A 14,663-nucleotide genomic window follows, 5' to 3' on the forward strand; every position below is an offset into this window, starting at 1 on the left:
GTGAAATTCCAGTTTAACTAGGACATGTTCCCATCGTGTAGGGTACATTATTTGTCTGCATACTCTGGTAAAATTTTCTGCCAGACAACTGGTCTACAGCACATTTTAATTTGCTCCAGGAACTTATTTTAAGGGAGAATGGGTCCTTGTACTTGTAACAATTAGATACTCAATCACCTCTTGTTGGTGGGAAAGAAGAAAGGGAGGTAAGGAGAGAGGGCAGAAAGATTGATATGTGGGGTTTTCTGCTTATTTTCCAGCTCTAAAAGGGATTCCTGCCCCAGCGGATGGTGCTACCCTGTAAGTCACAGGAACTGGTAGTTAAGATATCCCCATGATAGAACTAAGTACTTGGCTATGTTTTATTTCTATATTACTGATACACAAACAAGCTCCCTTCTTTAATATAAAATCAAAATAGCCTTTGGAATCTTTCATTTTGGAAGACAAACAAAACAAAACAAAAATGAAAACAACTAACCAACCAACCAACAAAAACTCCTATTATGCTAAGTGAGATAAGCCAGACACAGAAGGACAAAAATGACATGATTGCATTTATATAAGGAATCTAAAATAGTCAAACTCATGGGAGCAGAGAATAGAATGGTGGTTTCCAGGACCTGGGAGGAGGGGAAATTGGGGAGGTACTTGTCAAAGTGTACAAACTTCCAGTTATGTGACATGAATAAATCCTAGAGCTCTACTTATAGCATAGTGCCTATAGTTAGCAATACCGTGTTGTCTACTTAAAAATTTGCCGAGAGAATAAATCTTAAGTGTTCCTAGCACCCAATAAATAAATAAATAGGCAGGAGGAAATATTTGGAGGTTATGGACATGTTTCTGGCATTGATGGTGGTGATGGTTTCACGGGTGTATACTTATCTCCAAACTCATAAAGTTATGTACATTAAACATGTATAGCTTTTTACATGTGGATCATACCTCAATAAAGTGTTAAAAAACAGAGCAGCAATATCAAAATAAAACAAGAACAAAAACAAACTGAAATCCCCGGAAATACATGCAACCCAAGGCTGTGTTTCAGCACCAAGGTGGGGAGGTTGATGAAATGCTGCTAAGTTGTATTTAGATACTCTCAGCTCTTGGTACTAAATCAGTGGCAAATTAAATCTACAGCTATGCCCTGACATGAAAAGTAAGCAGGTCAGGATATAACCAATCAAGATACATTTATAATGCCAGGTGAAGCTGGTGAGCATGATTTGGCCTTTATAGGGTCAAACTTCAGCTAACCCATAAGCCCAGGGACAGTCTCTTGGCTGTTGGTGACAGGCAGCAAGTTCATTAGAAGATTGGAGCCTGTTCTAAATTCAGCTTCAACCCTTGGAAACTCTGTGACCCTGCATAATATTCTTGATCTCTGAGTCTCAATTTTAAATGTATAAAATGAGGATAATAACACCTGCTTGACAGGGCTGCTGTGAACATTCATGGAGCCCAGCTCAGTGCTCAGAACTTAGGAAGTATTCAATCAAGGCAGCTCCATTTCCCCATGTTAGCCTCTAACTCTGGTAATTTTCTCTGAACACCACTGGGCCCAAAATACTGGGCCTGTCATTCAACAACACCCAGACTGGGCCTTAACAGTATTAATTTCTTGGCATTGATATCTTGACTTTTCTATCACTCATGTTCCCTAATATAACAGTTGTGTAGAGATTTAATTCCAGACCCTAGACTTGAGAATCTCCTTTGAACAATCTCCTCCCAGTCTTTCCTCACTTTGATGGCAATCCATCTCCTTTTCCAGAACAGATTTTAAGACTCACCTCACATTACACCACCTGCCCCCTGCTTTCAAGACCATAAAAGTAAGGTCTGCTGGAGACTCCATCATCTTACGGTCTGGGGTTCTCAGGAGGAGTGATTATTCCCTGTCAGCCCCTGAGGTTCTAGCCATGGGCTGTGCACACAGTAGGTGCCTGAAAACACTTCGTGTGAGCATGGAGAAGGCCAAGAGAACCTCTTCATTTCACTGAGAGAGCAGCCTAAGGCATTTAAAACTTGCTACTCTTGGAAAGCTGCAAATACAGGGTTCTTCTAACATAAACACGTATTTCAAAAAGTTGGTTGGTTATTTCCTTGGTTTTAGAAGAGCATCCCAAAGACCCCCAAGCAGAGGTGGGGCTTCCCCACCATGTGGCTGCCCACTTACTCGCAATGGAGAGAACCACCACAATGAAGTCAAACACATTCCAGCCATTTGTGAAGTAGTACTGCCTCAAAGCGAACAGCTTCATGACACATTCGCCTGTGAAGACGGCCACAAAGAACTGGTTGATTTTGCCCAGAATTTTCGTCTTTTCTTCACTTTGGTCATCAGTCTCCACCATCATGGTGATCATGTTGAGGCAGATGAGGACCATGATGGTGATGTCAAAAGCTTGTCTGGTCACGATGTCAAAGACAAAACCCTGGAACTTGTTCTGAGAAAACAAGAGATAGTGGCATCAGGGCCTTTGGGCCAGCACAAACCAGGCATCTGTGTTATCCGTAGATGAGTTTTGTCTCCATCACACTCCACATCTTAACAGAAGCCAAATACTATCCTTACCTCTTCCAAAATTTCACTTTTAGTTGACTCTACCTCATTGCCCCAGTTCAAGTCCTTAATACCTCTCCTGGCCCTTCGATGTCACCAGGCCCTTCCTTTGTCCTGGTCTGTGCCCTTGCCTCTATTCACAATGCCCTCCTATCTCCTCTCTTGGCTGTCTAAATTCCAACAGTCTTGAGTAATCCATCTCTTTTAAGCTCCACTTACTGCATGGAGTGTCCCTTAGTCACGTGACACCACACTACCCTGTCCCTTTGGGGATCCCACTTTTCAGTCAGCCTCGAGTTCTAGCATTTTGTATATGCGTCTTCTCTACTAGACAAAGAGCTGTTTGAGGACAAGGGCTATACCTTCCTTAACTTTGTTTCCCTGCAGTGCCCTGCACATTGCAAGAGTTCAAGAGCTGCTTGAAATATTAATTTGAGCTACTTTGCTGAGAGTAACGTCAAGTGCAAAGGGGAAACTTATTCTTGGAAATGTTCCCTCTGTTCCTGGTGCTGTGCAAATGCCTAAGCAAATGCAGGTATAGGGTGTAGGGTCAAGTCTTGGTTGTTTGCATCTTGGAAGGAGGCAGAGTGGCCTGGATAACCAAGAGATCATTTATATCTGGTTATTTTTATGGTGTCTTTAAAAAGCTCCTAGTGTGATCTTCTCTTCTTTTAGTGCTGTGAACATCTTACTGCTCTGTGAGTCCTTGATCCCAACCCCATTCCCCACGCTTTGACCTTCTCCCAAAACTTCTCCTGACCTCTATGGAGCTCACCTGCCTTGATCTGCACATATCTCCCCCTATTCAAAGGCTGCCATTCTCCCCTACCCCATGTACCTCAGGGGTTAGGCCTGGCATTCTCCTTGTTCACCACTGACCCTTCCACACCACTGCTCTTCCTGTGTCTTGTAAAACCCCTTCTTGCTTTGAAGCTTTGCCACCTAGTTTTGTCACTTCTTCATTACTGCCGCTTGCCAAACTCCGCCTCAGTAATGATGGGTGAGGCTCTTGGCCATATTTGCCCACTCTTGGCTATTATCCTAGGCAACATTAATGTCCATGTGCATTACTCTTTGTCTCTTGGTTTATTGCACAAATCTCTAATGACCTAGTTTCTCCTAACTTAAAGCAGAATCTTTCAGAAACTTACATCTCCCTCCAGCTACCATCTTAGATCTCTTCCCACCTTCAAAGCAAAATTTCTTGAAAGAGTTGTGTACAATCAGTGTCCCTCATTCACTCCTCAGCCCACATCAACAGAGCTTTTGCCTCTATCCTGACAGAGATTGTTCTCACTAAGATCATGAATGACTTCCCATAATATTAGATCCAAGGACACTTGTCTGATATTGCCTAGTACCCTTCTACCTTGAAATGTTGCTTTCTTGGTCTCCACCATGCCTTACATTTCTGCTTCTTTTCTTGCCATTTGTGATGCTCTTTTATAGTCTCCTTTACCCAACTTTTAGACATCAGAGTTCTTCGAGGCTCAGTCTTGAGCATCCTTTGCTCTTCACCCCATTTTTTCTCCCTTGACAATTTATCCAGCCAGGAATTAACATATATGTGCAACTTTTGGCCAACGGTTTGCCTCTGTCACTGGACTGTAAACAGTAAGAGTAGGAACTTTGTCTGTCTTGCTCACTGCTCTAACCCTGGTGTCTGCATAGTGCCTGGCTGCAACAGATGCTCTGCAAATTTGTAAATGAATGGAAGACAGAATGGGCAGCTCTGAGTTAACCATAGCTCAAATGAAAATTTAAAGTCACCCTTTATTTGACTAAATTCAATTCTGTACCAAGGGTACATACTGAATGTATGGGATGTGCAAGCCTCTGCATGAGTGGCTATGAGGGAGGAAGAGAAGAACCTGTCTGATCCCTTCCAGGGAGCCCACAGGAGCTGCACAGCAAGCAGAGGGGGAAGTGCTGTGATGAGGCTGATCCTTGCCTTCTGCTTCATGGTGGGGATGGGTTGCTATCCTGTTGGGTTAGAGCGAAGAATCAGACCAAAGTGGCCTTTGCTCATGGCAGAACTGCTGGCTCACATCTTTCCTGGGGCAGGAGGGGGATTGCTGAGCCACTAATCCCTTCCATGTCATTACTGAAAATGGTGAAAAAATACAGGCCCATTCATGGTCACATGACTTCTAATTAAACAGAGCAGGCAACAGCATCGTTAAGTGGCTGGATGTGAAGTTTGCCCTGGATATTCTGACTTTAGGGAATGTAGTAGCTTGCTAGCTGCTCTTGGATTAGCCCACGGTCAGGGATCATACCTTTGCAACCCTTGGTGCTCTCAGAGACGATGAAGTGGGTGATTGATTATGTGATATTCTCTAGAGCCTATTATATTTCTATAAAGTGGAGTATGTGAGAGCTGCTTTTATTGATTTCTGTAGCAGGGAATGTTAAAGAATAAAATTTCTCAGTCTTGTGGAATCCTTAGCTTTTCCTATGGAAGAAACAAGATTTAGAGCCTGAGCATCATCAGAGGTGAGAGGAGGTGTGTGAGGCTCCTATGTGGTCCCAGGTAAGCTCTGTCATGAAATGGCACCCATGCACTGATGGGGCAGAAATCCTGTGTCAGTGCTTTGCTGGTATGACCAGCTTGACCTTTGGGGCTCCTAAGGGGAGAAGGTGGACATTCCAGGGCCAATAATCTGGCCAAAAGCAAGCTGGGCCTGGGAAGAAGGGTCTTAGTTGGGAGTGGGAATTTCCTTTTGCCTTGGATTTCTTTCTTGGTTCTAGACTTCGAAGAGGGAAGATGATCAGGCTTGTGCCACTGGGCATGTGGGTGTCAAAGATGTTGCCTGCCATTTGGATGCTGGTCAGGAGCTAGGATGGTCCAAGACCTATGGGTCCTGGAGTGCAGCCATCTGCAGGTGCTGCTTGGACTCTGCTTTGTGCTGATTTCTCTGTTGGCATCCCTGCCACTTCAAAGTTTTGTTTAAATGTTCTAGCCTTGCCTCAGCTATGCGAAATTAGGGAACAAAGGAAAGAGTGTTTACCTTGCTTGGGCCAGAATATTAAGGGGAGAGCCACGTTCCTCCACTAAGGCTAGCAAAAGGTTGAGAGTGAATTACTAATCCACTCTTCTTCCATTCAAAGGATGGAGAATCTCAGGAACAGAATTGGTTATGAGGTTTCACTTCCCCTCCACATGTGGAGTTCTCCCCCTGTGCCATCCTTGGAGGATCTTAGTTGCAGCTTAATTAGGAGAAATGGTGATTTTGTTGCAGGTCTTCCTGCCTGACCATCAACTCCGTCTCCCACTCCTATTTACTGCCTGGAATTTCAACATTAGGGTCATGCCTTTGTAGGTAGATGCCCTCTCCAGGGTCCCTTTTTGAAATATGATTTATCTTGTCTTAAGAATGTTGTCTTCCTTGAAGGGAGGAAGCTTTCTTTGGCAGCCTATGGGGTTGGGTGATGAGAGGTAAGAAGCTGGGATGTCAAAGAGAGATTGAGTAGTATGTGGGGGAAGGTGCCAAAAACTTTCATGATTTTGCCAAGGGTTGTCCCTAGCACACACCTCCTTGGCATCTGGTTCAAATGTGGATTCAATCTTACTCCAGCCACAAGTAAAGGCCAGTGTGGACTCAGCTGCTTGCTTCTCAGTAAGTCTTAGGGTCCTCCTCTCATTACCCATGACTTGAATGTGGTTGGGACTCAGCCTTTCACCTAATTTTAATTTTGAGCCTGCTCCTCTCCATTGAACTTGTTGATGGAGGGATACTCAATGAGCCTAAGGACTTTTGCTCAGGTTCACTCAAATCCAGTTATCTTGATCGTATGGGTGATTTAGGAAGAAAGCTCTGCCCCTACAGAGGTCTGAACCTCCTATCACTCCCCACTCCCCATTGTAATACTTCTTATCAGAATCTAGACTAGTAATAAATTCATGACCACTATTTCAAAATAAAGTGTCAAAAGTCAACACTTTTTTCTCTTGTAAATGTTTTTCACTTTGTTCTGACAAAGTTTGAAGTAAATTATGCAAATCCTATACCTTGATTTAAAAAAATCTAATACCTTGGCTAACAGAATGCATGTCTCCATAATTCATTTAGGGAAAGGCTTGTTCCTTTGTTAAATGTCCTTTGGACTTTTCCCTTGTGTGGGGAAGGGCTAATGAAATTGTGCCATCAGCAATACCTGTGATTTTCTTCACTAATGCTGCATCTTAGCCACAGAAAGTTTATGTAGAAGGACACAGGGCCAATTCCATTCACTGGAGTGGATGGCTCAGAAATTCTTTGAAGAGGATCAACAATAATTTCTGACACATCAACATCTTCACCCCCAAACCTGTTCATCCATTCCCAAAAAAGTGCTATCTTGGGGCCTCTCAGAGGCTTGATGTTTTCTATCTTCTGGCGGAAGACTGAGAAGAACTTAGGTGATATCATGTGTGGTATGGGTAGTACATTTAATGGAGGAATGCAAAGCCATGTCTCTTGAGATCTTTATGAAAAAAGGAGTGAAACTAGAGTCTGGCCCTAATTTTTGCCCAATCTTTAAACTCGAGTGGGATAACTTTTGGTTCCTACTGGGCCACTTGACCACTACCATGACTGCATCTTGGATCCTGACAGGGGAGTTGGGTTGTTGTCATTTCCTCTCTATACCTGTAGGCATGGGGTAGAATATAGGGTGATACTGGAGATCCACTGCAACCTAGACCATGATACATAACCACACAAGTTTAATCCCTGGGTTCTAACTACCCTTACTGTCACTTAGCTTAACCTGCCTCCAATCCTGTACTTGAACTCTAAAACTGTTGGAGAAACTCAGTGCTTCCCCCAACAGATTCATTTCAAATAGCTGTAAAAGGTATGTTTACTCCAGAAGACCAGAGTTGCTTCTTTTGAACTTCTCATTCCTTGGGCCTAGGAACCCTCATCACCCTCATCCCAACGTCAACCCAGATCTTCTCTTCCATAAACAGCACTCCCTCAGGCCCCTGCCTGACACAGGCATAGACTGTCATGTTGGATTCACAGACAGGCTGTGCTAGAGGAAACCTCTGGGGCTCACCAGGGGCCGTGGGATGGGCTTCTGGGGCTTCTTGGAGCCCAACTTCTTCATGGCATTGTAGTACTTCTTCTGCTCCTCTGTCATGAAGATGTCCTGGCCCCCTAAGTGCAGAGAGGGCCACACTGTTACTAAAGCAAGAGGAATCCCCTACGGACACCAAAATCAGAACAGGCAGGAGAGAAAGGATCATATCAACCTTCTCCCCTCCTCTGCAGATAGACACACCAAGCCCAGCATCAAGGAGTGTCTTGCCACAACCAGTGTCGGAACGGTGGGACTGAGTTCCATTGCTGACTCCCTGCCTGGGTCTCTAAAGCAAAGCCAGTTTCTGTTCTCCAGGGATCCAGAGATGCTGGATAAAGGGTGGGGAGGGTTGGGAAACAGGACTCAAGGAGAAGGTACATGTTGGTTCAAATCTGAGCCTTGGATCTAGCCTGTTCATTCCAGTAAAATTCTTTGGGCTTCTAGAGTCACAGTCCCTCCCAGGGGGCAAGAGATTTCCTGAGGACCTTGAAGCAAAGACTCTGGGACAGAAGCCCTCAAATCTTTTCTGGAGAGGAGGAGATGAGGACAATTACTGCCTTATCCTTGGGTCCTTGGTCTCAGAGGGACCTCTGGTTCTCTTGAGGCCCTGCCAGTCACACTGCCCTCTGCTGTTACAGTGCCAGAAACTGCACCAACAAAGATGTTTTCCTCCCTTAGGATTGGGTATTAGTTTTTCTTTAGGGGCCCTTTGGATTTTCTTCATTCAAGCTCTCACCTTTAGCTTCCTGACATAATTTGAAAGCCACCTATTTTAATAACATGTTTATGTAAGTTAGTCCCTGCAAATGCTGGGAAAGTGGGCTGAGATCTGTGGAATTTGAAAGGAGATCTAAGAAGATCTGTGGACACAAAGGGCTTCCTGGGAGGACCATCTTTATGGGGGGAGAGAAGGAAAGGGCAAGGGCAGTGGGTAGGTGAGCTCCAGGTGAGGTCATGCTGAGAACTCTGACCAAGGATTCAGTAGATGCAGTTTCTCAGTGACCCCAGCCTGGTCACTAGCTCATCTCCTTCCGTTACCTAATATCTCCCTCTGTAATCTGTTTCTTGACCTCAGTTTTCTCATCTGTAAAATGAGAGAAATGATTGCTTCAATAATCTCAAACCTCCCCAGGGTACTAAATAGCACTGTCTTGTCCCAGACCTATCCTGTCCTCTTCTTATGCTCAGAACCCTGGGCAAGGATTTCCTGTAAGTGGAATGCCTGCCCTAGTAGGTATATATTTTAAATTGTTAATAGCAACAGCATCTGGTGCTCTTGAGGCGCTGCCAGTCACACTCCCCTCTGCTGTTACAGTGCCAGAAACTGCACCACCGAAGTTGTCTTATGCTCAGTGATCTTTGTTCAGGGTTTTGTTTACCCCTCACCACAATCCAGAGAGTAGGTATTATTAGCCCCATTGAATGAATGAGAAAACTGAGACTCAGAGAGGTTTAAAATATTGCCAGCATGAGCTATCCACAAGTAGTTGAGTCAGGAATGCAAACCCAGGTTTGCATGTACTCTGTGACTTATCCATGTAGCCCCTTTTCTCTCGGGATCTCAGTTACGCAAATCTAGAACAGCGCCTATCTACCTCAGGGGTATGGAAGGCATTAAATGAAAGGATAATAGGAAAATACTTTATACCTTTATTGCCCTGACATTTTCTTATAAACATGAGAGGTTATCTGGGATTCGATTCCTATTAATCAGAGTCGGCACCCTTGGAGGCACAAGCCTTCCTCCCCATGCCAAGGAGGGTTGGGATTCTGCCAGTGCTGGGCCATGGCCTTTCCTGAGGTGCCCTGACTCAGTCCTTTGTGGGGATCATATCCCCCAACAGGTCAGCAAGTTCTAGATCCCTTTCTTTCCCTGCTTGTATTCTCCCAGGGCTCACTTGGAACACATCTAACACACCTGGTTCCAGTTGGGAAGACCAAGATCCCTTTGAGATGTGAATCCTGAGTGAGGATGTTAGTGGGGCATTGCTGACAGAGAGAAATGCAACTCTTCCTGCAACAGCAATCACAGGGCAAGGGTTAGCACTGATATTAAAGTGATGGTCTGTGAGTAGTGTTGGCTTTTGTCAGGAGGCCATAGCTGGGCAGGGAACAGGAAATATAAGGCTTACCACTACAGCAGAAACCAGAAACTCCTGAGCCCCACTTATCTTTTTTTTCTGTTGATTGAAGTTGTCAATTATGACCCCAACAAAGAGATTCAGTGTGAAGAAGCCTCCAAAAATGATGAAGATGACAAAGTACAAATACATGTACACGTTGTCCTCCCACTTGGGTTGCATGTTAACCTGTGACCAGACAAGGGAGAGTGGGAAGGAGGGTGGGTGTCTTAGTTCAGGTTCACTCTGAAAGCCAAGCCTAAGACATGGACCTGGGTGCAGGTGATTTATCTGGGAGGTGATCCAAGGAAGCAGGAATGAGGGAGTGGGGAAGAATAAGCGGGAATGGGAGAAGAGCCTGTGAAGAGGATGTTGTTAAGCAGGGCATCATTGTGGGCAACTGGAGCGCAATCCTACTGAGGTCCTCTGAGTAACTGTGTAGAGCACATGCAGGATTATATCACCAAGGGACAGGGAAACTGGAGTATTTATCCTCAGACTCCCAAAACTTATTGGTAAGGGTTGCCCCTAGGGACATTAAATCCCTGGTACTTGGGGGAGAAGTTGCTGCACAAGCTCCTAAGCCCTGGAGTCTTTACACAGAGAATCAGAAGTGCAGCCTGCAGGTGAAATCAGAAGTGGGCTAAGGGAAGAGGTGGCAGGGAATTGACAGTGCCTGCCACAGCAGGAAGTGGTCATTCCCCAATAGTGTCTCCCCAGCCTGGCTTTTTCTTTTCTTTTCTTTTCTTTTGAGATTGAGTCTCGCTCTCTCGCCCAAGCTGGAGTGCAGTGACGCAATCTCAGCTCACTGCAACTTCTGCCTCCCGGGTTCAAGAGATTCTCCTGTCTCAGTCTCCCGAGCAGCTGGAACTATGGGCACAAGCCGCCATGCCCTGCTAATTTCTTTCATATTTTAGTAGAGATGGGGTTTCACCGTATTGCCCAGGCTGGTCTCCTGAGCTCAGGCAATCTGCCCACCTCGGCCTCCCAAAGTGCTAGGATTACAGGCATGAACCACTGCGCCTGGCCCATCCTGGGTTTTATGATAGTTCCTGAGATTCTACCTCATTCCTCCCTATGCACCTTGATTTAGCTACTACCCTTGCTTTGCTCCCACCCTTGTCCAGGGAGTGGCTCACATGAACTGTCTCTTAGAGGTTATCTGATGCTTTCCTCAACAGTGAACAGAGGAAAACCTCGAGAAGCCTGGGGAGTGTAGATGAAAGGGGGAAAGCGTCGGTGGCTGAAACACTCAACAGAGAGCCAGCTGGACACTGCTGCAAGGAGGGACAGTGTGAGGTTGCTGGGTGATCGCCTCTTCCAGTACCAGGGTCATCGTCACTTCATTTCAAATGCAGACTGATATGGGTAGAATGCACAGAGGGGAAGGCTGTAGGGACAGTGGGCTGAGACTCACCTCCCGGGAATCAACAGCTGCATACATAATGTCCATCCAGCCTTTAAAGGTTGCCTGGAGACAAGGAGCAGAGGCCACTCAGTGTCTGCCCATCCATCTATACTGGACCCTTCCCAAGCCATGGTGGCCCAGTGAGAGAGGAGAGAGTCCTGTGTTGGAAAGGGCTTGTGCAGAAAGAATGAAAGGAAAAGTTCCCTTGGGTTGCTTGACTAATCTCATATGATGATTTAAAGTAATCCCACATGTGGCTGTTTAAGAATAGAGTAGCATTAAAGACACAGAGCCTTTCAGAATGTAGTATGGACTGAGGACTGAGTGTCTAGGTGTCTGGTTCTAGTGCCAACTGCTACAAGGCTGCTCTCTGCACTTGCCTAAGGTTTCCCCTCTCAGGGCTGCCATTTTCTCAGCCACTTTCCCACCTTATGCCCATGATGTAAGAATGGTATATCTTCCAGATGGAGAAGTTGAGAATAGAAGACCTCCATGTTCCTGCCTTCAGCTTTAGCATTCTTGAGGTCTAGAAACTGGGTGTGCCTTCCAGCATGTTCAGAGCATGCAAGACATCTTAGTTCTTACACTCCTAGGCCTGTTACAGCACTTGATGAGCTGTTTTAATTCACTTATTAGTCTGTTTCTCATACAGCATCACTGTCCAAGCCCAGTTCTGACTGTATCTCCTAGGGCTGAGTAGTACCATGCCTGGCATACCAGAGCTACTCAGAGATTATTTGTTGAATAAATGCAAGAACCAATGGTGGAATGTAGACACTCAAGAGTAACTGCATGACAAATGTATAAGTAATTGTATTAACACTTGAATGAACAGAGGACTGAATGAACAGGTAGATGAAGGCAAGAAATGAGCGATTGACTGGATGATGAAAGAAAGAAAGACAGGGTGAATGTGTTTGACTGTCATTATCACCAACATTATATATCATTACAATAGACCTAATGAGACATAATTTATTACCATTTAGGAAATGATGTGAAGTTGAAGACTGAACATGTGGCTATGCCGTGTCTATTTTGTACAGGTTCTGTGTTTTAACTCACCACCTGATAACAATCCCATGGCAGGCCCATCCCTTTATGCTATTCTACTAGCCCACACTTGTGTAATTGCACCACTGTGATATCATATTCACTAGGAAGGCCCTCTAGCCTCATGGTGTAGTCTGTAGGAATAGAGAATGACCTCAGTTCACACTGAGTGCTACTCCTTGCAAAGTCCCCACATAGCATCTTCTGGGAACCTAGACTCTCCATTTTATTGAGCGGCCAAAGCAAGAGATATGGTTGATCTCATGGTTGACTCACCACCTGCAGAAGTGCAAGGTAACCCATTGCAACATTATCAAAGTTGACTTTCACATTGACCCAGAAGAAGCTGCCGGTGGAGTTTTGAATCTTGCAGTCAGACTTGTTATTCACAATCGACAAAGGTACAAGGGAAAACTCTCCATCGGTATAGTTGATGCACCTCCAAAACTTCCCTGCGAAGAGGTTCACGCCCATGATGCTGAAGATGAGCCAGAAGATGAGGCAGACGAGGAGGACATTCATGATGGATGGGATGGCGCCCACCAGGGCATCCACCACCACCTGGTGGGAGATAGAGAAAGACCTGGAACCTCCCAATGCCCCACCCCCTCTGCTGGATTCTATCTCTTTCTATACTCATTCAGGCTGCTTCATGAGCCAGTGGCCTTTGGAAGAAGCAAAAGAAGTGGGTTAATTAGTGCAATAATTCAGACTCAGAAGACTGAGAGACATTGGGCAGCTGAAGATGGATTTAGACCTTCTTCCCTTAACCTCATTCAGGGTGGGTTGCAGTGAGAAGATGGATGAGTTTACAAGCATACTGCACTCATTTAGAAGTGTGAGTGTGTGTATTATACTTGCACATACAGACTTCTAGAACCTTGACTTATTCTCCTTAAATACCATACATAAAACACAAACACAATTTAAATACAATTTAAAGTATGCCGTGGTCAAGAACCAGTGAAAACCTAAATCCATATTCACAAAATAGCTTATTTGTAAATAAGCGAATGAGAATCTATTAGATACAAAATAGAATAAATTTCAAACTATTTCAATCTTTGGGTCCTAGTGTTTGTAAAGGTACAAGTTAATTTCAAAAGCCCACTTTTGTTTTTGAAGCTATGATGACTACTTCCAGCCAATGATAGTGGAGCAAAGCAAAACCTTACTTTCTGCTGGGGAGCCATTTGTAATTATGAGGAAGAGGTGGGTGTCAATCAGCAATCTCTAAGACAAGGCTCTGGCTGTGAGCATTCTGTCCTGACGGAGGTAGTTAGGGCAAGGTGGAGGCTGACAGTGGTGGATAAGGAAAGGGGTGGATGGAAGGGAAAAATTTACAGGACCTGATGATTGCATTAAGTAGGAGAGAAGAAGCATTCCAGTGGGTGGCAGCTGAGGTAATGAGCTGATGATGTCACTACTTTTAAATGGAGTATTAGAGGAAAGACTCATTTGTCATGGAAAGACAGAGAACTTGGGATGTTCTGGAGATGTTGGCAATAAGAAGCAGAGTTGGGTGATTGAGATAATAGATGCTTGTGGAGCGACGATTCAGGATTACTTCACTAAGAGCAAAGGGGGTGAGGTCTGGGTCCTGGTGGCTGTAATATTTATGGGTGACAAGGGAAGATGGGCCCACAAAAAGACTTGAAAGAGAACTAAGAGAGTTAGGACATGCAGCACCACCAAAGTCAGAGCAGGAAGTGAAGACTCAGAGCCTACCTTTGGAGGTGGGGCCCCGGAGCTCAGGGTTGGTGGGATGGAGGGCATAAAGGGGGAAGGGTTACCAAAACCTGCAGACCAGAGAAGTTTTTTGTTTGTTTTTTGAGACGGAGTCTCACTCTGTCACCCAGGCTGGAGTATAATGGCACAATCTCGGCTCACTACCACCACACCTGGTGGTGGTAGTGATTTTTGTACTTTTAGCAGAGACAGGGTTTCGGCATGTTGGCCAGGGTGGTTTTGAACTCCTAACCTCAGGTGATCCGCCCGCCTCAGCCTCCCAAAGTGCTGGGATTACAGGCATGAACCACCGTGCCTGGCCAGATGAGAGAAGTTTTGAGATCAGACTTACCCGCATGCCTTCAAATCGAGAAAGAGCCCGCAGTGGCCGCAGAGCGCGAAGGGTTCGAAGGGCTTTGATGGGAGCCACTTCAGAATATTCCAGAATCTTCGCTGTGAGACTTATCAGTGAGATCTGAGTGCAGGAGAGGGCAGAAACATCACTCTAGGTTTCCAGAAAGGCAGTCCTCGTGGAAGGAGACAGGAACTCCCTGCCCAGCCTCCCATTCCTACACGTCTAAGCCATCATCCAAGCTCCCACCTTATTCGGAACTCCAATGAGAGGTCCAGAAAGAGTTTTGTCTCTTCCCTTTTATTAAAAATTTTATTCACCACTCTCTTAAACAATCTGGGCAAGAAAAACTCAGTCTCTAACATC

At 45.2% G+C, this 14,663-nt stretch overlaps 1 protein-coding gene across 3 annotated transcripts in view; it reads right to left on the bottom strand.

Moving 5' to 3' along the window:
• Nucleotides 1–14,663, bottom strand: part of SCN10A (sodium voltage-gated channel alpha subunit 10) — a 98,076-nt gene that overhangs the window by 2,291 nt on the left and 81,122 nt on the right. For all 3 annotated transcript variants that reach the window (XM_008951544.3, XM_008951543.3, XM_008951542.3), the window contains 6 exons: nucleotides 14,298–14,420; nucleotides 12,494–12,778; nucleotides 11,174–11,227; nucleotides 9,808–9,945; nucleotides 7,613–7,717; nucleotides 2,183–2,453 (listed from right to left, as the gene is read on the bottom strand). In XM_008951544.3, the coding sequence (XP_008949792.2) occupies nucleotides 2,183–2,453; nucleotides 7,613–7,717; nucleotides 9,808–9,945; nucleotides 11,174–11,227; nucleotides 12,494–12,778; nucleotides 14,298–14,420 (976 nt within the window). The remainder of the gene's footprint in view (nucleotides 1–2,182; nucleotides 2,454–7,612; nucleotides 7,718–9,807; nucleotides 9,946–11,173; nucleotides 11,228–12,493; nucleotides 12,779–14,297; nucleotides 14,421–14,663) is intronic.

Source organism: Pan paniscus, chromosome 2 (assembly GCF_029289425.2).
Source record: "Pan paniscus chromosome 2, NHGRI_mPanPan1-v2.0_pri, whole genome shotgun sequence".
NCBI lineage: Eukaryota > Metazoa > Chordata > Mammalia > Primates > Hominidae > Pan > Pan paniscus.